This window comes from Sparus aurata, chromosome 19, assembly GCF_900880675.1.
Source record: "Sparus aurata chromosome 19, fSpaAur1.1, whole genome shotgun sequence".
Lineage (NCBI taxonomy): Eukaryota > Metazoa > Chordata > Actinopteri > Spariformes > Sparidae > Sparus > Sparus aurata.
In genome coordinates this window covers 13,991,034-14,016,497 of record NC_044205.1, presented here as the reverse complement: position 1 = coordinate 14,016,497, position 25,464 = coordinate 13,991,034, and the positions used below count along the sequence as shown (strand labels likewise).

Below are 25,464 nucleotides of genomic sequence, written 5' to 3'. Positions count from 1 at the left end.
AAAATTGGCCTCAAGAACAAACTGCATCCTCTATATTGCCAAGAATATAGTATACTTTTTTTGGATCAAATTTGTCTTATAAAATAAATACCATAACATAATAACTGAATAAAACAAAATAAACAAGGACATTATCTTATTTTGGACATTTCAGAGAGTAAAAAAGACAGAGAAAACAGAAAAACCCATGGAGAGGAAAAATTAGATTGACAGACCTCACAGCGGAAAGGCTTGTATCCACAGGTATAGCTTTCGCCTCTGGCTAAACGAGGATGAGGCTGTCCTGTGCGGCAGTACACACATGATCCACCAGACTCTGGATGTTTCTCCTTCATGTGGGCGTCCAGCGTCTGCTGGTACTTGTAGTGCCAGTTGCACTTGGGACACTTCAGTGTCTTGCAGGAGTTACGTGAATGCATCATCGTCATATGCCCTCCCAGTGACCGTGAGGATCCCAAGACCGTGTCACACTTGGGGCACTCCACACCACTACCTGGGGACCCTTCACCTGGACCAGGGGTACCAGGTGTCCCTGGAGTTCCAGGTGTACTGGGATTTCCTGTGTGTTGATGCAGTGGTCCAGGGCTCTCATCATCTCTGCGTACCATCATCATATCAAGGGGATGGGAGGATGGTGACGACCCTTCCCGTCCTGCCAGGGCTTCACTGGTTGAGTCATTGCTGCTCTCTCGTTCTCTGGCACCAGCTAGGGCAGTCGACAGACGGCTCTTCTCCATCTCCAACTTCTCATACACAGACATGGAGGAAGAGGAGGTGGATGCAGGGCCTTTGCTGTCGCTGTTAAACTTTAGCACACTGTTGGAAAGGGGGGAAATACTTTGGTTTAAGAGAGGGAAATCTTTGCTACTGGTGCTGTCGGCCCGCTGGCCTGTCATCGCCATGGTCATGGCCTGATCCTCCTCCTCATCTGCCTCCATTTCTACTCCACCACCATTGGAGTAAGCATCCTCATCCTGCTCCGGACTCTCTCCTCCCACTGCACCGGGCTCCCGCTTGATGAGCGGGTACTGGCTCAGGTCTGGCCCATTGGGTTGCAAAGTGCATGTGTCCCTAACGTGGCCCTTGCAGTCAATTTCAGAGTTCCGACCTTCCACGTTGCCACCAGTGGCAGCAGCAGAACCGCTGGGGGTTCTGTGGGCACCAGCCCCTCCCCCGAGGTTTGGGTTGGTCTCAGCCTTTGGCATGGTTTGGGTTCTGGGGGTTTGGTCATTGGAGGAGCTGCTGGCACTGCCCTTCAGGAAGGCAAAACCTGCCTGAAGGGAATCGGCATTCTCCCCACTACTGTGGAAAGCATTCCACAAGCCGCGGAGCCCCGTGTCTGGCCCTAGGAAGTTGGCAGGTGTGGGATAGTGGGGTAGCCCAGAGTTGGGGGGGGTTTTTTGGTTCCAGAAAGCTTATAAGAGGTTCTTTGTCCTTGCCGATGCCCTGGATGATGGCGGAGATGTGCTTGTTGCTCAACAGCTTCTGCTCCTGATCATTCAGGGTCATACGGTGGTCATGGACAGCATGTGTCACGAAGGAACGGCTGTAGCCAAAAGACAGCTTGCACAGGAAACACATCAGCACAGGCTTCCGCCGCCCATCAGCCACACAGCCCTCAAACTTGGACAAGTCCACATTGTTTGGGACATCTTTGGACACACAGGAGTTTTTGGCTGCACCATCCGCCGTCAGATAGTCTTTGTCATTCTTGTGGCGGAGGTCATAGACACGGAAACTGTGCAACACGGGACCAGCGCCTGCCAGCCCTCCAGCTGAGGTATTTGGGAAGGAGGGGTGGTCAGTCGCTAGGGTTTTACTTCCCAGGGATGAGGCGATGTGGAAAGTGTTGATGATCTGGGGATAGAAGGACATGGGTGCAGCGGGCTGCTCCAACCGCTCCCCCCCTGGGCTCAGGCCACTCTGGCCACTGCTGACCTGGGCATTGGGGAAGGTCTGGGGGGACAGCAGGCCCCTGAATGGGAGAGACCCAGAAAGCCCCCCCTGGTTGCCACGCTGCTCTTTGGAGTCCTCCAGGATGAAGGCAGAGCCATCGGGCTGGTAGATGATCTCGCTGCACAGGTTCTCCACATCACTATCGTCATCCATCTCCATCTCGCTGTTCATCTCCCCCACTTCTGCAGCACCCACCTCATGCTCTCCTTCATCTTCACTCTCCTCCCCTACCATCCCTTCAATGTCCTCACCCTCCCCGTGACCTCCAGTGGTAGGCAGGCGGGCGTTGGGGCAGTGGTGCTCCATGTATTTTTGTAAACTGGAGAAGGAACTAGAACATTCGTTGCAGGGGATCTCCTTTGCCGGTGCCACGGGAGACGTGGCAGGGGCAGAACAGTCCGAACCCAAAGCTGCTCCTCCTCCTACTCCTGGTAAAGTCCCGGTAACACTCCCTTTGTTACCGGTAGTAAAGCTTTCTCTCCGACTCTGTTCAGCAACAGGGTCGGTGGTTGCACTGACAGTGGTGGGGGTAGCAGTGGACCTCAGCGGGCTCACAGTGGGCTCTCCAAGGCCATTCTCCGGATCTCCAATGGCAGCAGGTGACGATTGGTTGTTGTTGGCGTTGTTGGCGACACTGGTCTCCATGGAGATGACGGCGTTGTCCTCAGCAGCAGTGTCCAGCCTCTGGCCACCATGTTCCTGCTGCCGTGATGACACCATAGGGGGAGAGTCACAAGTTGCCATGACGACCACTACATAGGGATCTCATCTCATCCAGCCTAACAGGGACCTGAGTTGAAAAAAAAAAACAGAAATAAAAAAGGTGAATAGAAATTTAGTCAATTGCGTTTAACAGCAACTTCTGTTCTAAAACAGTTTACTCTATTCTAATTGGTGGCGTTAAGTTTAATTTGGATGAGATTGATTGCTGTAGCAGCGATTGGTGATTTTTCGAAGATGGATTTTTAGGAAGATGAGAACGGTCAGGCTTGTAATTAGTTCATTTTTAATGCTGTTATCTTGAGATCACAAGTGAACTTATCTTTGATATCTTGAGAAAACAACTCCAGTAGGCTACAACCAAAATATTTTTTTTTGGCAAAGGGGAACTGGAAAAGAAACAACCCACATTGGTGAGTGTTTGAAACTTGTAATTTAAGTATGTATATAAATAAGTACAAATAAAATATATTCTAATGAGGTTATCATTAATGGGTTCTCCTTGATCTGACAATTATAACTTGAATCAGTTGCTACAGTTGTGAAGACAGCATCTATGCATGCTGGCGTAGCCCTGTTGATCTCTAATAAACATTACAAGTAATAGCTCATTAAAGGACCTTTTGTTTTCTCATAATAATAGCTTGATTATCTCCAGATTACAAATCTTGTTTTCCAGAAGATGATGAAATAATTAACTTCTGATCATGAGATAACAGCACTAAGATACTATTGCATACAAAGTCATTTTCGGCTCCCACAGATTTCAATATTGCATTCACTGATTGACCAAAAAAAAAAACATACAAAAAAACCCCATGACAATTATCTACCTCCGTTTTGCCTACTAACCCCCAGAAATACAAACAGTTTAAGCAGCTAGCACCATGACAACTTTTTGAAAACCGGGGAAAAATCCAATATCAACTGCTCCCACTTGCATCTTTGTCTTATAACTGGCTGACTGAGATTGCTTACCACAACCACAGGAAGAAAAAAAACATCCTTGAACAAAAGTTTTGTCTCTATTGGCCCCAGGGACCAGAGCTTGAAAACTGGGGAAATTAAGTATAAATGAATGAAGCAGCTACCATGGCAGCCGGCAGTTGGGACATTTATAGGAATAACCCAATTGTCTAGTAAACAGACTCTTTGATGGACATATACAACTGTGCAACCCTGGAAGCTGGAAGCAGTTCCGCCTCTGTTGTGTCCTGTGTGCGCTAATGCTGTTTTAAGAGATTATGATGTCATACTAGTACCAGTTTAATTTGCTTAATCTTAAAAGTTAACAGATATAAGTTTATAAATACTTAGTTTACAATAACAAATGTGTGTAAAGTTAGTATCTTCTTTTAAGAGGAAAAGTGGACTGGAGTCAGAGGAGTCTTCAATCATTGGCTAAATCAGTCTTGGCATGTTCTTACCAGTCAGGAGTTGCTAATTAGGCAGCACCTATTAACCTATTAATGCCCTGAAGGAATGACTTAGTCTCTGTGTAGAAAAGGAAGGTAGAACTATATACTGTCATGCAACTGTGGCCAGCTGTACTCCAACATGTGGAAAGGTAGAACAGTGTCTGTTGGCAAATTTTCTAGACAAGGTTGCAGATGCAGGAATGAATCAGGAAATTAAAGATTTTATTATTTTTTCTTTACATCCCCAGTATTTCAAATGTCTTTTTATACAGGAGCAATAAAAAATAAAAACAGAGAAAGAGAGCTAGAAAAAGAGAGAGAGAGAGAGAGAGAGAGAGAGAGAGAGAGAGAGAGAGAGAGAGAGAGAGAGAGAGAGAGAGAGAGAACAAGCTTCCATGAGGAATGATGTTTGGAATACCAGTGAGATGTTATCAATCCTGGGCGGCTGCCCATCTCTCAACCCCTCACTACTTCAATCTCTTGGCTTTTCACAACAAGGCACAAATGCAAAGGCCCACACAAACGCACGCACACAATGTAGGAAAAAAAAAGAAGCAAGCCTTCTAAGCCTACAAACACACACAGCATCCCACAGTCATTTCATTTTGTAATCATAGCAATAATTTCTCACCACCAAGAGAGAACAAGGGAGAACAACTGAGAAAAAGCCATGAGGGGAGAAAACGAAAAACAGACAAAAAAAAAGCTAGAGAACTGAAGCTTCGTCGCTACTTGAAAGAAAACTGCTCTCTTGCTCGGCTAAATGCAACAAATGAGAGCTAGTTGTGCATGCCAGTGTTTTTTTCACTTGATACAGTACCAGCGCCTTTCAGATGCTCGCGTGTAAATGAGCTGGCATTAAAAGAAAGCTTTAAAGAGCCATGTTAACCTTTAACCCAATCCACCTGCTGCTTAATTCTCCCTCTCTTTTTCTACACTCCCTCTCTCTCACAACAAAGCTACAAAGCAATTAGAGGATTCATCCGCAACAATCCAGGGCTAAACAAAGCCAGTGGGAGGGACAGTGAAAGCGTGAGGAATGAAATCAAACATGTGTGTGAGTATGTTTGTGGGTGCATGTGTGTGCACGCGCCATAATCAGGTCTAATCTGACATATCCCGGAGATGATTCCATGGGGCCTAGTGATAGATTAAAAGAGAAATTATGTTTTCTCTCTCTGTGTCTCACTCAGTTTTCTGTTTCTCTATTTGGGAGATTAAAGAAACAAATCACAAGGAGGAGAAAATGAATTTCAGTGCTTATCTGTTCAGCATAAATGTGGCGAAAGGCGAGAGGAAGATGTATATGATGAAATCACCTCCTCGCTATAGGCAGTGTGCCGTCAAGGGTAAAGCATGGATTCTGGAGCAAACCTTGTTATTTTTCCACATTTTAGATGCATGTTAATGCTGTGCAAAAAAGTCAGAAGTTTCTTTACTTGAAGATGTGTGTAGTATACACTGTTCATTTCAGTGAGTGATACCTATCCCTGCTGTCCTAACGCAGTAAACTCCACCGAACTTCTACATTTAAAAAGAAAAATAGCCCTGTATCTGATGATACCTTCTAGCCAAAGGCACAGTTCCTTAAGATAACAACTGTTGTTGTATACACGAATACACCCATATACAAAAAACACACCTGTCTGCGTGTAACTCACACTTGTAATTGCGCAGACATTAGCAGCAATTAGCTCCGCGTTCTAAACAAGCAAGTAGTTGAAACAGGCCAAATATGTGACATGCCACAAGAATGCTTGGTATCAACCCAAACACACACACAAACACACACACACACTGAGCCTGTTTCACTACAAGTCTATCTCTTAATTTTACATGCAACTGCACTGCCTGTATGACAGAAGAAGAAAACACAATGTATTTGGCAGTGGGGCAAGGAATTATATAAAATAAAGGCTTTTCCACACCCACTTTAACTGCAGCTCATTCAGCTTTTTACCATAAATCATTTATTACGCTCACCTAGTGCCAAGACAACACACCGGACTTGGTCCTGCAGTCAAACATATACATATTTATTTTTTTTCCCCCACTGGTGTCCCTCAAAACCAAGGCATGTGTTAAACGTGATTGAGGGTAAAGCTGTTCAGAAGCAGTGGGTTTGAGAGCTAATGCGACACATACGACAGGATTTACTACTTGTCAGTGGTGTCATTTCACTGCTTATTTCATTGGGGAGCAACCCCTTTGAATTGTAGCTCGGACATAAAACACTGCGGGTTTATGAATTATGCATCTCCTAACACTTTAAGTATGGAATTATGTCTTATGGATAAGCCAATGTGTTAAGCACCTGGCACTGACATATCACCTCTAATGCTAACAGGTTAGCAGCTGTTTACACGTGCGCTGCCTGCCAACAATGACGCAACTGTCCATTATTTGTTATCTCAGGTTCTTATTAGAAACATTAATTCTGCCACCAATACAGAGCTCTGACAAACAAAGTAACCTTGTGTGACTAGATCTTGGGTGCAGTTCTTTCATAACCATTTGTGGAAAGTATACATATCACAGTGGAAAACATCTTGGAAAATCTGGTGAACACAAAATACAAGTGCAGCGACCACAAGCCCAAACTGCTTGTTTTGTACTAGCATGGGGAGATAAAAATATATCATACAATCTATGTAAACTGAGTTTCTGCGAGTGCACCGAGTCTGACTGTTCCGTTATAAATGACCCACATATGGGGAATCAAAAGTAGAGCCGTCTTCAGCCTTCAGAAGACAGGATCTTAAGTAAAATACTTAAGTCATAGCTCTTAAATTAGCCCAACCTTTCTTATAAAAGAGCAATGCGGTGCAGTGCAGCCCGGTGTAGGCGTTTGAAGTCACACTGATCCATTCAGCATGTGTTAATTTAGCATACTTGGACGTAGAAGTAATGAGATGTCTGCTCTTGCTATCAAATGCAGATTTTTTTCTTTCCCTGTTCTACCTTTTCGGAGCTCAAAGTAACATTTTGGACACCGACATTTTTGGACTTGCACGGATCAATATGAAAGAAAATATATTAAAAAAGCTCTATGAAGGCTGATTATCGGACATCTCGTCTCAAGAATACGTAGATGGAAAAGTTGTTGCCCTCGCTTTCTTTTTTGTTTTGCTCCATTCCCCGGGCTTTGCACCTTTCACAGCAGCAGTGCTCACTGTTGCCTCTTTTAAGGCAGATCATGTTACTGCTAGCTAAGAAACCCCTTCGCTCTCTCGCTCTCCCCCCACTGGCTTCCCTCGCTCTGCTAACCAACCAAACTACTTTCATTCGAGAGAGAGGGAGCGATAGATAGACAGATACATAAAGAGGGGGAGAGAGAGAGAAACTAACAATGAAGCCCAGGTTTATCCACACTGCAGAAACAGTTCCCTTCTTTTAACAGAAGAACAAAAGAGGTGGCCTGAGCTGCTCCTACCTCTGTTTTTTAATTAAGCATGTCCCCTTTGCTTTCACGCGCATGCACACGGACACAGGCGCTCACTCGCTCTCACACACACACACACACACACACACACACACACACACACCCCCCGCACACAAACATACACTAAGGTAATTAAAGTGGCAGATCAGATCCAGTGAGAGGCAAATAATAGCTCAGGAATGCCTGGTTTGGACACTGCTAGTTCTGATGGGAGAAGACTCCTTGGCCTATTGTTTTTCTCCCCCCCTCTTTTCTCTCTCTCTCTCTCTCTCTCGTTTTCTATCCCTCCATCTGCTTTTCAGTAGCTCCCCGAGAGACAGAGAGGCAGACTAAAGAGGGGGATTTCTCCACTTTTTTTCCCCCATCTTTTCCCAGCTTTTCTCCTCCTTCTCTGACTCGGGTTATTCTTAAAGCGCTTCCGGTTTGAAGAAGATGAAGTTGGATCCCGTATCACACAGAAGTCGGAGGGCAGGAGCTCTTCTTCAAATGCGAAACTTTTTTTTTTCCTCAATGATAAGCAGCTGTGTTGCATGTGCTGATAATATAGACATGTTACAACAAGATGTCCACCGCGCAGACCTGAGGTACCGAGCTCTCGTTGATGTCAGAGACTCCTCCCGCTTCTGACCTCCTGTCACACTATCGAGCATTAGCCAGAGATGCAGCCTGTTAAATGCCAAACCTGTAATTGCAGTGTCGCCACACTGTCTTCTTTGTTTACGCTGGGCTCTGTCGGGTTCAAATTCTTCATCACTAACTGTCTGATATTTGAATGCGAGGGGCAGACGGTGCTGTTAATACTGCTGCGAATATTTATAAGTTCTGTAAACACTGGAATTAGGCCGACCTGTGCTTTGGGATGTGGTCATCTGAGTTCTAAAATGGTTATTTTCCCCCTACTTGTCAAACTGTTTGTATCCATATGTGAGCACAGCTAATAAGCGGAGAATTTAAATCCGGGCTGAGGCTTTAAGGTGACCCACGAAAAGCTAGCAAAGTCAAACAACAAAGTCAGGAGACAGCGTGAGACTATGGCTATGTGTCCGTTCCTTGAGGTCTCCTGGAAGGTCATCCCTCTCTCGGCATGTGGCCCCTCAGTCCAACACCAAATCTTCTATCAAAATGTCACCGAGCGTTAGCCAAAGACAAAGGCGAAGGGCGCTGTGAAAGCCCCTGCATCCATCTCCCACTGTCAGTGCCATGAATAGGCCTACTCGGGTCTAATTAGACCTGTTTATTTGTTGCCATGCAGAAACGGAGGGATGAAAAAACGAAGGGGATGAAGGAGGAGGGGAATTATCTCCTTCCTCACAATGCGAGAAGAGCTTCGGCTGCCATCAAAGAGCGCCGACGCATGCGTGCGCAAACGCATATGCACACAATCACAGAAGAGGGCCTAATGCTCTCTGTTTAAAGTCTTAAAAGAAAGGACAGAGGGAGAAAATTGCAAAAGGATGGGGGGGGGGGGGCTTTTGCGTGACCAAGTGTTTTTTGTCTTCTTTACTTCTGAACCTCACAAAGGGTTTTCATGCAGCCTTGTTTGTTGCCTGGAGGTGTAATATTAGACAGGAGATGCAGTAGATCTCCCCAATCCCCCCACCACCACACACACACACACAGACACACACACACCCTTTTCTGTCCGCCTGTCCTCTTCCCCCGTGTCTCCCTCGTGAGCGAAGGCCTTCATTACCAAAAGACACCTTATCATTATTGCAAGGCGCGGCCCAGACACCTAAAGCAAGCGCCACTCCATTTAGCACAGGAATCTTGTTCGACAAATTACCAAGTCCGCAAAAATGCCTTTTGGCAAATCAAATTCAGAATGATGCCTATACGAGCCATGATCTCAGATTGGAGAAGGGGGCAAAAGAATGGAGACAAGAGAAGGGGGAATCAGGATAATGAGGAGAAATGTAGAGGACGGAAGTGACTTTTTTTCTTCGTTTTACTAGAGCAGGTATGCAGCCTCTATCCCTCCGGTTGATGACAAGTAAATTGGTCTCATTGGTCGCTCAGGTAACATACACCCAACTGCCCTCAGGTCCTTACCTGATATGTCATTGTTAAGAGAAAAAAAATCTGGGCAACACTGGAAATAAACAGCGAGGTGTGAGCGTCAGAGGAAACAAAAATACTCAGGTATGCAAAAAAACAACTTGTTGACCGGGTCAGAACAAATAGTGAACCCAGGGGCCGTGTTTGTCTTCTTCTTCTCTCTCAGAGCAACAAAAGAGTCATATCACTCAAGCCACAGATGGGTCCTAAAATCTGATTTAGGATCAGATTACACCAGCCCTTATCCTGACTTCAATCAGGATGAGGTGAAAACATCTATCAAGTCCTCCAGTCACTGTTTGGAGGCTAGCGGCTCGCAGACCCGAGGATATCTGATTGAGTTTAGAGCCCGGTTTAATTTATTTCTGCTAAGTAGTTTTTCATTATGATGCTTTGGATGTGTATCCTATCTGCTGCTTGTACAGTTTTCACAGAGACAAAGTTTAATGGATTAAAGACAACTTTGACTGGATTTAACATTTTCAAAAATGGACTTTGGGCTTACACAGTCCAGTCTAAATATATGCACAAGTCTTGTGCCTTTGAAGAGGCAATATTTCAAACTAAACTCAAACTGAAACATGAAAATAAACAGTCAGACACTGCTGGGTCGCAGTCACCACTTACTGCCCTTGCTAAAGATTTTTTCCAGCATCAAAGGCAAAGCCAATCTACATAGCTAATGCTTCCATTTTTTTTTCTTTACTCCCCTTCCTCGAACTCAAAACAGCAAAGGCCGAGGGGAGTGAAAAAAAAAAAGTGGGGATTTTTCTTTTGCCGGCAATCTGGAAACACTCTCTAGTTAATTAGGGTTGATTGGAAATGAACCGCACAAACAAAGGGCAGCCTATGCCCTGACTATTATGACTGTGCACGCGTGCGTACACGTGCACGGGAGGGGGTTGGGGGTTGGTTTTGGCGGGGGGGGGGGGGGGGGGGGGGGGGGGAGACACACAACTATAACCACCTTAGGAGCGCATGCTGGTAGAAGCTCCACTCTCTAGACTCTTCTCTTTACCCCTCCACCACCACCAACCCCCCCCCCCCCCCCACCCACCTCAGATTAAGGGAATGCACCGCCAAAGAATGTGTGACGACCTCCACTGCCACGGAGCAAAACTTCCAGCCCCCGACGCCACAAAAGGCAAGAAGGTAATTAAGTTTGAAAGAATAGAAGCACTGCCACAAACAATGCGCCAGTGTCCATGGGGAGGGATTGGAGGGAGAGGGTGTTGGTGTGTGTGTGTGTGTGTGTGTGTGTGGAGGGGGGGTGAGGCAGAAAAGCCATTAACATTCAGTGGCCGGGTGAGAGAGAGGAAGGAGGGCAAAGGGGAACTGAGGATGGCATTCTCTCACTCTGTGCTTCTCCCTGTCTTTCTCTATCGCAGCACGACTCGTCTGTTCATTCTTTTTATTTATCTCCCTTCTTTTCATTTTCTCTCAATCGCTCTCACATCTGGTTTGGACCCCCCCCACCCCACCACCACCACTACCACCACGCATCCCCTCCTCTGCCCTCTAAAATCACCCCTCACTACACTGCAACAGCTCTCCAATGCTCTTTTTGGCCCCTTTGCTGTCCCTTGTTGTTGCTCTCCATGTGAGGGGTGCCCTCCTACAGGCAGGACACACACACGCACACACACCCACACACACAAATCCACTCACACACATGTGCTACTTTTTTTTTTTTTTTTATTCAGACTCCAGCTCTTGATTATCTGTTTTGCAAGGCTAAGTTTGACACTTTGCATATGCTGAAAGCTTGAGGACAGAACTAGCAAACAGCGATACACACACACACACACACACACATACACAGACCCACACAATATCCCAGTTGGCTACCACCTGAGAGTGCTAAGAGCTAACTAGATTACCACCCTACACACTCACATTCACGCACACACAACGTACAAACACAAAACATACACAGGGAGCTTTCATCTTTTTTTGCCACATCTCCAGCAAAGCAGTTTAACTCAATTAGTAAAGAATGTAATTTTATTTACAGACTCCCAAGTAACTTGTAACACACACTTACACTCACACACAGCCAAAGACTCGCACAGCATAAGCAAACTGTCCCCTCTCCCACGTGGTTGGAGCTAAGAAAGAAGTATTCATCGCTCTCACATGTGTGTCTGTGTGTGCGCGCGAGCGTGTCTGTGTGTGTGCATGTGTGTTCGGACAGTGGAAAAGATCATGAGACACATTTACGTCAGATGAGTGAATCAGACAAACCACTGCTAATTTCAATGAGGGGTTCCTTTGAAGAGAGCAGGAGGGTGAGAACCAGAAGTGAACAGCTGGGGAGAGGCGGACAAACACTGACAACAATAGGTAAAGTAAAGCGAGAGAGGGCGAAGCAGAAGCCAAACTCTGCACGCGAGTGTTCGCGCACATCCAGCGTCCATCTCTCTTTCCTTGCACGGTCGAGGAAAGCAAGTCGCCAACTAATTGTGGTTTTTGCGGCGTTATGTGTTTAGTAATCTGCCTCTCTTTGTCTCTGCATCTCACCAGAGACATGGATTAGTGCTAAAATGATGACTGCTTAATCCTTGATTTGCCTGTGCTAAATAAATATTAATCTAGCCTGCTCATCATGCTCTTGTAAGGTACAACATACACAATATGAAAGGGATTAGATGTTACATAAATCACTGCCTTATCCTTTGGATGAGGCAAAAGCATGAGGCCATACACACGCGCACACACGTGCACGCACGCACACACACACACACACACACACCTCCTCCTCTTTGCAATAACATAGCAAGTTGAAGTGGGTGGCGGGGTGGGATTATTTGCCAAGTGAAATTAATAATCCTGCTAAATACAAAGCCTGCAAAATAAAAAAAATAAAAAAATCTGGTCCCTAAAATGTGTGTTTTCTATTGGTGTGCGCGCGGACGCACACAATTATACACCACCCCAGGAAAAAAACAACAAATATCACTCATTTGTGTTGATTCAGACCCCTCTCCTTCTCTCACTCTGCTTCTCAGCAGGTTTGTTTAGAAAAAATACTGCTGGGAACATGAAAAATGAAAGCTACCATTGCTAGACTCTCTCTCTTTCTCTCTCTCTCTCTCTCTCTCATACACACACACACACACACACTTAAACTGACAAGGCCGTGGTAGTGCAGCGCAGAAGAGGTTAAGCAAACACTGTCCACGTCAGTCAAGGATAGCACACACACTCACAGACATACAGACACAGAGAGCAGTCTCTGACGCAGGCATTTCACATCCACCTGGCAAATATAAACGGCTGGTTATGCTGTATCGACGACCACGGGCCTCAGATTCTAGCAGCATTCTAATCCACGATAACTTGTGAAACAACTTGTGTGTGCAACTTTTTTTTAAGACGTTAAAAAAAGGCCTGATACATTATGAAAATATTTGCCTGATCACAGGCACAGCGGGGAGATATTAAAAACATGAAGTATTTTTCCAGCCCCGAAATCACTTTCGCAAGAGCACCATGTCCTGCTGATATTTTGGAACCTATAATTAAGCACTTCAAACTAATGCAGCAACTCCAGCTACTTGTTGCCTAAAGTTCATTCCTTTTAAGGAAAGGGGGGAAAAAATGTCACAAATATTTCCCTATTTGGTGAAAGATGCCTATCGGTATCAAGTGACCGAAAAGCATGTAGTGCAGCCAGTGATAGGATGGTACTTAGTAGTCAATGCATTGTACCACAGCAGTGCGGTTGCCGGCTGTCTCAAACGCTATCATTAGTCTATTATGGTCTGAACAGGTAGGGACATCTTGTCTCTCCTTTGCGTTAAAGTTAGCTGATTTATGTTTGCATAACTTGTGCTCCTCTGTGCAATTACACTGCGAAATACGAGAGCAGGGGTCAGAGAAGAGAAGAGAAGAAAAGAGAAGAGACAACCTGCTTTCACAGTTAACAGAGACACCTTGCCAATTGTACAGACATTTTTCGGACATGGCGACCAATCCCTCCACTTCTTTTTCAAGGGGTAACAATAAAGTTTAAAGTTCAAACCCCCACTGTTTTCTAAAGACGGTACTCGGCGGGACCCTAGCCCTGTTATTATCTTCATAAACATAATCATAGGGCAGGTATCCTGGCTGACGCCACGAGCTATGTGCCCCTCTCTTAAACATCTCCCGAGCACTTCTCTGACACGCCACAAAAAGACCATTAATGTCTCGAGCAGCTCCGACACAAAAAAAAATGCACGGGGGCCTCACACAAGAACAAAAACACACACCGATGAACGCACGTTTAAGCGCTTGTGTAAAGATGGGAGCGGGGAGCAAAGGGATTTGTGGAAACACACACACACACACACACACAAGTGCACACGTACCTTTTGGCTTTCCAAGAGCTCGAATGCTCGTGACAGGTCTAATTTCTGGACCCAGGGAATTACTAATTAACTTAAGCTTTTGGCTCTCTATTTAATTAGAGAGGTCTCCAAATGAACTTTAGACCAAAGCCATTTGCTTTTTAAACAAACCCCCTTTTTCTGACAGCTGTTGTGAGTTTGCCCTCTTCTCACAAAAAAACCACAAGGAAAGCACAGTTGTTATTTATGCCATCATAGGCTCTTTTTCTGGTTACCGTGGGAGGGAAGAAAGAGAATGGGGTGGGGGGGGTGGTGGTACGGGGTGGATGAGCGATGGAGTTGAAAAGTGTACATTTTAATTGGATTTCACTACAAACAAACAACTGTCAGATGTAATTAGCGTGGTTTTGGATTAGCACCACAATATTCCTTTATCAAATAAACACCATGTCACGCAGATCCAGGGCCAGCCCGCTGAGAGGGAGCCGAGATGAAATGGACCCATTACCTTGGTGCTCGCTGCAGGAAATAACCGCTATTAGATATAACTGACACAACAACATATTAAAATCTTAACATGTGAGAAAAAAAATAAAAAACTTCTCACTCTGTGCTAACTGTTAACTAAAAAGGAAATGAAGCTCTCGCTCTCTTGCATTTTCTTTCTCCGTACCGTATGTGAGCGTATGTGCATTGCACTGCCTTCAATGTGACAACCAGGGGAGCGTGGAGGTCAATGACAAGGCAGCTGAAGACCAGAGTCAGCAATATCTCTCTCTCTCTTTTTTTTCCCCCTGCCCACTGTCAAACGTACACATGCGTTTGTGTACACGTTGTTCTTACAGCGAAGCAAAGGCCCTTTCAAACAGATGTAGCGTCTATCTTACTTTTTGAAATGAGATATATCTCACACAAGGGTATAAGCAAATAGGCTGCAGTCTTTGAATAAAATCTAAGGTATAAGGAGGGCCTCTGACAAGCCAAACAGAACACCGGACCATCCATCACCACATCTTGACACTTGTTTAGGTATTGTGTTAAAGAAGAGGTCCATTCTTCAGGCATACTTTGCTTTTTTAACAATTCCTCCAAAGCCCTCCTATATCTGCTCATCTAAGCCGGGATGAAACACGGCAAAAGCTCCCCTCTTTATTTAGTCTAGGGGCAGAGAGCTGATACATCAGTGAAAACCGCTGACAAAACCGACCCTGTTAATACCTACAATTTCATATACAAGAACATTCCTGCGCCTGCTCTGCTCTTCTTCTTTTACTGTCACAGGGGAAAAAAAAAGGGGGGGGGGGGGGTTCTTATTTTTTTCTTTTTAAACGCAAATAATTAAAGATTATTCCACTGGCTGGTGCCAGGCCAGACAAAATAAAAATAAAAAAAAAGAGGAGGCAGGGGTTTGAGAGGGATAGCGTTGGCTGGAGTCTCCTCGGGGGAGTTGTGGAGACACATGCTTGCCTGCCTGTAGTAGATCAGACTGAGAACTACATCGGAAAAGAAAAGATTCTGTTTTTGGTTTTTTACTGTTCATATATCCCTGTAGGTAATGAAAATAGCACAGAGAAGTATCCGCATTTAGTGTTGCCTTTTTAAAATCTTTGAAATTGTATGGAAGTTGTGCTGTTAACCTAGTGAAAACAATAACAACAATAACAATAATAATAATAATAATGATAATGATAATAATAATAATAATAGAGAGGGTCTCCATGCAACGAAGGCGTAACTCTTGTTAAATTCGTCTCATCTCTCATTACACTGTTTGTTTAAGCCCGCAAGTCATGCATAATTAATTAGCCATTTATTCCCTGACGAGCGCTGCCAATGGCCTTGATATCCACATGCGATTGCCTTCAGGAATACCGAATGCCAATCATTTCACACATGAGATATACATGCATGCAGAAGGCGCGTGCAGACGCTGACACACATACAAATAATACACATGAAGTGAGTAGAGAGTAAGGTGGATTTTGATACGGATATCTTGGAAGGATTTTGTTTTAATTCCCCCCAGATATACAGCATCACTCTCTTTTTTTTCTTCCTCTTAAGGTCTATTAATGAGCATGTCCTGTGACCGGGCTCTCAGCCTTTTTCAATCCTCGCCTTTGTCTTTGGCCAACGAGGAAGAGAATGCATCATTTGTCATGAGACGTCTTGTGCTATTGTGGTGTATCTGTTCTCAAACCTGGAGAAACTTAGTCATTCATCAACTCCCCCCCCCCCCCCTTAACTCAGAGCCTGTCTTTTTAACTTCTCTTCGGATGAGGTAGACGTGCAGATTTTTTTTTCTTTGGTTCTGATTTTTACCTTGCCAGCTTTTACAGCTATAAAAAAAATACTTCAGAGAGCGATCGATAAAACGTGGCATATAACCTTTTGTACTGTGCATTATTTTGTTGCTAAGTACAAGAGGGACAAACGTTTCTAAAACAAAAAAGCCTGCTGAATGCTTTGTTGAATATGTAAGATGAGGACTTTGAGGCACTCACACGGACCTCAAGGGCTGAGTGAGTGTCCTTCATAGTGACTGCGTCAAGGAGTAAAGAGGACAAGCAATGTCACCATCTGGAAAGGTAACTGCAGCCTGAAGTCTACACCGATGTACGGAAATAAAAGTATAGTTAAATATGTACAGAAATCAAGAGACAAAGTTCAGAAACGTCAGCGGGGAAGGGAGTTTCTCCTCGCATTCAAAGTGCCCAATCACTGCTCTCCCCTCCCTACCTGACCGCCATGCCACAGAGGAAAAAAAAAAAAAAGATCGTCCAGAGATGCAAATGAAAGACGAGACAGAGAGCAACCGGGAACATGATACGGAGTTACCAACAGAGCTCCACAGAGCAGGCAAATCAGTGAGATAATATGAGCGAAAGAGAGAGGCCTCATTTTCTCAACGGCCCATTTTATTTCACCTAAACCCGAGAATCTTTGCCACCCCCGGGGCCCACAGGACCTCAGATCAAACAGAGAGAGTCCTCGAAACACACGGCCCCGATTGTTCTTTCCCCACCCTGCGAAAATCCCCCCACTTCCACTTTGAAATGAAAAGAATAAACATATTATTCTAAATGAAATACCCGGGACCCGTGTTTTTTTTCCACGGCTAATATCCTGTATGAGACGGCTGATGCAAAATAGGCAGGGGAGAGCCTGAGAACGAGGACGGAGCACAGAGGGAAGAGGAAAAATCCCCTTCTTTCTATTTTCCCTTAAGAGACTGATGAAGGCCTGGCGAGATGAGGGAGAGAGACAGACAGAGAGAAATGAGGGAGAGAGAAAGAGAGAGAGAGAGTGAGAGAGAGAGAGAGGGTAACGCAATCCTGACTGGCGCGGGACCAACAGCAACAAAAACATTTAGATAACCGCGCTCAATAATGAACGATTTCAATGAGGACAAAAATTACATTTCCTACAGATAACATGCCCCCTTCCCATAACAGAGCCAAAAGAGCCCCGAAACCACGTCATGCTCAACAGTGGTGCGCTGGAGTATTATGTTAGGGGAGGGTTGTAGTAACTATATTAGTATCCTTTTACCTCGCCAGAGACAGGACTTTACTGGTTGTAAGGAGATAGAGTTGGCAGATCTGAGAGAGGCAGATGCTGTATGACAACCCGACTGGCTTTCGCCGGAGAAGCAGCAAATCGCTCCCCGACCAAACGATTACCGATCTGCAACACACACACACCACAAGGGCCACTCAAAATAACACTCCACGTACACATACAACCGAGGATCGCTGCAGCGCACTTGATCCTCACAGGTGGTGCAGGTCACGGCGAGAACACCATCCCCACCTTTCCCATCCGCTAAGCACTCTACTTCCTTTCATGCCAAAGTCTGTCAAGTTGTTGAGAAGGGGAAGAGGCAAGAAAGGAGGAGATATAGCGTGGAAAGGAGGCAGAGAAAGAGAGAGGGAGTCTTTGTCCTCCTCCGCTCAGCTCCAGCACGTTTCCTCCTCGGGTCTGGCCGGCATTAGCATATGAAAGGCGAGGGAAGGCGTGCAAAAGGTCAAAGAAAGAGGATCCTGTCCAATGAGAGACAACAAAAACAGGCCACACCGGCCTTTGTGGCGTTCATGTTCTCCGCTGCCCAAACCTCACGGCCCTCCCTCGACCCTGGATCATTTCCATACGCCAGATGCAATGGCAATGATGACGGTTGATCATAAATTACTCACAAAGTCGAGTCAGGTCATGTGGAAGTCACGGTGGCAATTTTAAAGCTGCGTCACCAAACCCGGTGCCCCCTCCTACCGCTACCAGTCGAGCTCACACACACACACACGCACGCACGCAGGCATTCACATAAAACACACCTGCTTTACAAGTCTACAGTCCTCCCTACCCAGACGATATCCGACCAAATCCTCAGCAAACATCTCAATAAAGGAAAATGTAAGAACAGTGTAGTTTGATTTGATCCACGAAAGCCGCTCCCTTCCTTCCATGTAAATGCTACCTGAGCCACATCCATCCACTACATAATTGCACACTTCAGTGCTTTAGGGATGCAGTTTAGTATATACATGGAGGGCTTAGGGTGCCTGAAGTTTACCAGTCTCTACGGTTACTCTATTATCATACATATTGGCTCACATGACAGCTTCCATCTGCTGGCATCCGAACAAACAGCCGAAAAACACCAGCCTTGTGTTTCCGGGGTCCTCTCCAGCAAACACAGTCCTCTGCCGGCAGCGGCGGGCCAGAGACAGAGGGACTGGAGGGGAGCGAGGGAGGGAGAGAGAGAAGAGGGGTAGAGCATTTCATCTCTCTTTCATCTCTGTCACCCAGTCAAGCGTTCAATGCCCCATTCAGCGCCTGCCCAGCATTATGCAAAATAATGCTAATCCCCTTTCCCGTGCTTTCACACTTGTATAAACCGCCGTTCCTGCCTCTGAAAAGCAATTATATCAGTTTACGTTCCTGTCAAAAAACAGGATTAGCATGCAAGTACTAGTAGCACCAACTAGGCCCAATCTCTATCCACCTTTGGCTAGCGGGAAGCACAGAAAATTAAATGTTTGTCCATCCTCCCCCTTAAAAAGAAAGTCCTGCTGCTTGGTTGGGGGTAGCTATAAAGATGTGTTGTAATTAGATATTTGGACGGAATGAAAAGACGGGGCTGGAAGTTTCAAAGGCAGCGCTCCTTGTCCCTGTTATTTAGGCCCCGGCGCCTCTTTGCCAGAATCTCAGCCTTGTACAATAATCAAAAACAAATTCAGCTATGTCGCTACACAAGGCCGCAACCGGTCTCACAGTCCCGAGTCCCGATTTACAGACGGGCCGTGTGTCACACATGTGACACTCGCAGACTGACACACAGCTGAACTGTTGTCGTCCCGCCCGACACATTGCTGCCACATGCGCACGGGCTTGCCAGCGCACAGGCGCGCATGCAAACACTCACGGGGGAGCAGACAAGGAAAGATGGCAGAGTATTTTTGAATATGCAAATGCTTGTACGAGCGGAACGTGTGTAAATAGGAGTCATTGTGTGGTGCTTTAATCTGGACAGTCGGGCCTCTCTTTCTGTCCCTCTCATGTTTTTCGGGGGTGGGGGTGGGGGTTGGATGTACACCCGTCCCGACTGACGACAGATCAGGGGACATTAGTCAGCACAATTAGCCAGGTCGTCATGGCGACTAATGAAATTTGGCAAAGCGGCCGGCCAGAGACTTTAAATGAGCTAGCTGGTTATGTGCTAGCACGGGGGGCTGGCTGGCTGGCTGGCTGGCTGCTGGCTGGTTGCCTTACACACACCCATTATTCTCTTTTCTGCCGTGGTGGTACAATGGAGTCACTTGTATCTCAGCCGATACCCACCGGCGGTACAAGCTCTCCGCCTGACAATTTGCATATGTTAATATAATTAAGTGCTAATTACACTAAAACTCGCATATTCACAAGCACCCTCCCCGGGAGCTACGGAGGGGCTTGATCTCGTTCCAAGTCTTTAACCCTCCTCCGCCTCTCGCTCAGTGTGTGTGATAGAGAGAAAGTGTGTGTTAGCGGTGGTGCCCCAGGGCTGACAAAGGAAGCCCCCCTCTCCAAGACATAATGCTGAGCTGCTGCGGACTTCTTAGCTTCTCCCCCTACAGGCCTTGCTGAGCCGGGAGACCCTGACCCGACCACTGCAGACCGTCACCCCTGTCACTCTCTCTCTAACACACACACGCGCACACACACACTCCATAACCTGAGAGAATATCACACCTTGATCCATCTAAAATATTCAGCTGTTAGAAAAGCTCTTTGCATCAAAAACTACACGCTTTGAACAGTTGCATAATACATGTTGCATAAAACACCATCTACGAAAAAAAGGCAGAAGTGTAAAAGAGAATCCGAGAAAGACAACTTGGCCCATCAAAGTCACACACGACTGGGGCAAAAACCCCGCTTTTGTGTATGTGTCTTTGGCTGGGGTTGTAACTACACGGCTCCAGCTTGGCAACCGAAGAATTATCATTTTTTATTTTTTTTTACACTGTAAATTCAGCCACCCATCATCCGTGCGAGGAGAATGCTGGAAATGCTCGATATTGAATCTCCTCAAAGCTTGGTGACCAGAATGATAGCGGTTATTTGAGCCGCAGATGAGAGACTAAAAAAAATAAAAATCTACATGATTCCCCCCAGTGAGTATGCGTGTATGGATGTGAGGAGTGTGTGTAGGCCTGCCGTTTTGATAATGGAGGACAGGCGGTTGTGCTTTTCACATCGTAATGGCCGTGAATCAGGGAGGAAGCCAAGCGGTCGTGCTACAATTAGAGCTCTTTTGTGCCTCTTCCTCTGTCTCTTTCTCCCTCTCTTTTCGTGTTTTCGCTCGCTGACACTCTCCCCATCGAGGGTATGTTAAAACAGTCTACTCTGCTCTGCTGCAAAGGCTGAATGGGGAGGGGGGGAGAGCTGTGTATGGGTGGGTGGGTGGGTGGGTGGGGGGGGGGGGGGGGGGGGGGGGGGGGGGGTGGGGGGGGGGATATTCACACTGTGCTGCTGCTGCTGGACACGCACGCACACACGCACCAGATGGTACAGGAAGGAGGATTAAATAAACACACATGCACAGACACACACCTATCGGCAGACAGACGCCTCTGTGTGCACTGTCCCTTAATGAATGTCTATGGGGAGTCAAAGGGTCCAAGCTCATTTAGTTGACTCTCAATGAGATGCAGCATTATGACTATGGTAATACGCTCCTCCCTCTCCCCAATAATCATACACAGGTCATTGTGTCAGAGTGATTCATTTCTATCACACACACACACACACACACACACACACACACACTCACACACATACGCCAGATGTTATTACGCAGGAGAGTAAATCTCTCCGATGGATGTCGGTGTGCCTCCATGCAAAAGAGGCAAAAAAGCGGAGGAGAAAAGAAGAGGAAAAAAAAAATATTGTTATAGCAGCCCGGCGTGTAGTAAGCTATACTGTTCGCTCGAGCATGGCGGCTGGTAATGCAGGTTTGGATGTAGCTCTGTGAGTGAGTGTGTGTGTGTGTGTTTGAAGAGGGGGGGGGGGGGGGGGGGGGGGGGGGGGGGGGAGCTCCCCTTTCACTAATACCTGCTACTCGGATTACCACAGCGTCTTAAGTATTCAACCGGACTCATATTTTCCCTTTCTGCCTTTTTAGCCAAATTGGCTATCTTTACACTGTAAAGCGGCGATACAGCCCTCCTTACTAAGGGCCTATGGGGGGATCCGCGAGGAAGAACATTAAAATGCAGCGATAGCCTTGTTGCAAAGCTCCTCTCTATTTCTTTCTCTCTCGCTCTCTCTTTCTGCAGCGAAGGCTTCTAAATCATCCAGCCTCCTCTATTAGACGGGAGACTTATTGAGGTAGAAACCATAAAAAATGAAGAAGGGAAATTTAATCCCTGAAATATTGATTTGCACATTAATATCAGATAGGCAGAGGGCAATCTAGCCGGGTGGAAATGACACATTGTCGACCCCTAGGAGAGGCCCGAGCCAATCTTCTAGCTGCATGTGTCTTGGGCCCAGGAGTTATAGGACAGACTCAGCCCCTGTCTCCCTCTCCCCTCTCCCATCCTCTCCTCCTCCCAGTACCCCTCTCATCCCTCTCGCCCACCCACCCCCCTCCCTCCCTCCCTCCCTCCCTCCCCTCCATCCGCACCCTTAATGAAGGCTGCAATGCTGAAAATGCATTAGCTTTTAATAATCAAGAAGCATTTTTCGAGCCAACAGCTATTGTCCTCCCAGGGTTGTCTGCCCATCTCTCACACTATATGTTTTTTGGTTTTTTTCTATCCCTCCCCTCCATTGCTACGGGTAAAAAAAAAAAAAGAAGAAAAAAAAGAACGTTACAAGCTGCTTAACTAACATGCAGAGATATACACACCATGACACCCTGCGCAGAAAAACAAAAACAAGGGGGCCAGAGCTTCTGCAAACACAAACCTCAAAAAAAAAGAAGAAAAAAAAAATCCCCTCATTTGCAAGATGAGAAAAATAACACAGGGATGGTGTTATTATAGAGTGAGACAATGGCATCATTAACTGATGAAATTCACTGCAATTAGACAGGATCATCTCCTGTCATAATTCCACTTTTTTACAATTTAAAAAAAATAAATAAATTTATTATTAGGCCTTGGCTGTTTTTGTGTAATGAAATGTAGGATTTGTTTTCCACGCAGACGCAATTAAAATCGTCTGAGAGGTGATCCATCCTGTCTGAAAAACACCCGTGTCTGTGGTTTATCAATCTTTAAGAAATTGATTTGATGTGAGTTACATTTAATCGACAGAAACCGTTTCATGAAATTTGGCTTTTTAAAATTGAACCAAGTGCCCACGTCCTCACATCTCGTAATAATAATTAAAATGAACAATTATTGTAATAATAATAATAATAAAATCGATTCATTCTCGTTTATAAAGCGGTGGAAACGCTCCTCGTTTGCTGCTCCGAGGTTCCAGTGGGAAAACCACGCGTTGTTGGTTGAAAAACTGTTTTTTTACGTGCTGTGTGTCATAATGCAACAGTCCAAAACACATTTTTAAAAGTCTAACACATTTTGGGAAAAACTGCTTTTAAACGCCTGAATATTCAGGGTAACAGAGTCGCTCTGGGATCCGTCTTGGAAAAGGCAGAAAAGCCGTGCAGAAACAGAGACAGTCCTGTAAAATAAAAAAAAAAAGGTCGCCTACCCTACACACCGCTGGAGCGTGTACAGTCTCTCCACACGCACACACACTCTCTCTCTCTCTCTCTCTCTCTCTCTCACACACACACACACACACACTACACCGTTACATACCCGGGTTGGAGACTGACTGGCCCCTTGGCCCTGATGTTTTGCTTTTTTTTTTTTTTTTCCCCTCTCTCCTCCCGTGCGATCGATGTCCCCCCTGTCACTGTCGCGTCCCAATCCGAGCCAAGTCTATCTGCCTACCTCGAGAAAAAAAAAAAGAGAGAGAGAGAGAGAGAAGCAGCCATCAGGGCGCTAAAAAATACCTGAGAACTGCCACCTCTGCGCTCTGTCTCCTCGCAAAAAAATAATACACGACAACACAAACCGACAACTTAAAGAAGATGTCGCGACCCGCAATCTCTGGGAATTAAGATATATGAGGAAATTATGAACCCACGGGCGCGGATGAGGATCCGAGGGGTGGAAATGGAACTTATAGACTAATGGATGGAAGGCGGATTATTTAAAAAAAAAAAAAAAAACACACACAAAAAACACACAAAAAACGCGTTGGTATCGGTAGGACACAATAGAGCAGCAGTGTGGATACATTCAAAAGAATAAAAGAATAAAAAAAAAAAAAAAAAAAAAAAAGGGAGCCAGGAGTTGGCTGGCTCTGAAGGGACCCGCCGTGCTATCAGCAGCCCCGACGATGGCTCTCCCTTCCTGGGCGACGCAGCCACCCACGCCTCGGTGGAGTGAGACTACTTTTGAAGCGCAGCAGGTACAGCTGTGTGGATCGCGATCGGCAAATCGCGTTGGCTTTTCTGCACCGATCGCTGATAATAACCGCGTATTACACCCGCTTTTTGCGAAAGATACACACTTATGCACACGGAAGGGTTCGGGGGGGGGGGGGGGAGGGGGATCGTGTCGGGAGACTGATCGAGTCACTTCGGCCGTGCCTGGAAGGTGCACGAAACCCGACGTGCTCAAAACTGGCTCCGAGCGGCGCGGTGCATCCGAGTGACCGCTTCGAGTGAGATATCTGGAGGTTTTGGGGAAGTGAAATGTGGAGTCGGGGAGTGAGTGTGTGTGTATGTGTGTGGGATGTGAAACATCGAGACGGACCCCTCGACTAGAAACGAGCTCAAAGCGGACATGTCCGTCCGAGAGAGGAGATCGGACTCCTGGAAAAGGCAACACCAGTATCCGCACTGCAAAGCCACCAAAAGCGGAGACACGGCTCGGCTCGCCGCCCGTTCTGTCTAACGTGGAGTGGGGTGTTCGGTGTTTTATCAGCACAGCACACAGTCTCGGCTAACAGATCGTCTTAAAAACTTTGCAAAAAGGCAGGTCCGGACGCGGTGTCCTGCTGTAAGAGCACGGACACATGCGTAAAGAACGCCTCCGAGCCTGTCAACTCGCTCCGTTTTGTATTTGAAGCCAAAGCGCCGGAGTTGCACTCAACATCACGATATCCGCCTTTATTCTGGACTAAAAAACACCCAGCACCTGTTATCCAAACAGCCCCGATGTCAAAGATCCACCAGCGAGATAGATAATCGATACCCGACCCCCTAAATTTAACACACACCCCAAACTACTCAATAAAAGTTAAAGGGAGAGGTGGAAAGGAAGAAAGAAAAAAAAACTTACTTTCTTCCCCCTCCAAAGCCGTCACCTCCGCTTCTCTCTGGCTCTTGGGTTTTAGAAAACAGTCACATCCAGCGGCTCGGGTAAGTGGACAATCAAAACGTGGAAAAAAAGCAGGGAAAATTACAATAATCCTCCAACTTTATATTGGGAAAAGGGGGTAAAACCACAAATGTCAAGCGTTTAGAGAGCTATCCCTTATTTTGGTTCCGGTGGCGGTGAAACGACGTGTCGACGGGCTGCCTCGCAGTTTCTCTTGTGGACGGGGGTCGGGAAACGGAGGAAAGGAAATGAAAATCCGATATGTCTTTATTCTGCTAATTATTATCGTTTTAGCCCTGTTTAAAAAAATGGCTGATTAAGTTGAGTGCGCATGTCTTTGTGTGTCTATTTCCCGATATGCACTCTGGGAATGGGTAGAGAGACAGAGAGAGAGAGAGGGCGAATGTGAGTGAGAGAGAGAGAGAGAGAGAGAGAGAGCGAGAGCGAGAGAGAGAGAGAGGGAGGGAGAGAGAGAGAGAGAGAGAGAGCGAGAGAGAGAGGGAGGGAGCAAACGAAAGACGGAGAGGGAGGGAGAGAGAGGAGAGAAGTGTAATTAGTGAGTTGATCAACAGTCTCCACATTGCAAATGACGCGCACACGGAGCCCTGGCGGCCGCAGAGGTCTATGCGCGCAGGAAGAGGAGAGAGAGA

At 46.1% G+C, this 25,464-nt stretch overlaps 1 protein-coding gene across 1 annotated transcript in view; it reads right to left on the bottom strand.

The window, feature by feature from the left end:
* Nucleotides 1-25,464, bottom strand: part of zfhx4 (zinc finger homeobox 4) — an 87,180-nt gene that overhangs the window by 57,838 nt on the left and 3,878 nt on the right. Inside the window, 2 exon segments of the mRNA XM_030398886.1 lie at nt 216-1,394; nt 1,396-2,746. Coding sequence (XP_030254746.1) covers nt 216-1,394; nt 1,396-2,700 — 2,484 coding nt within the window. The 5' untranslated portion in view covers nt 2,701-2,746.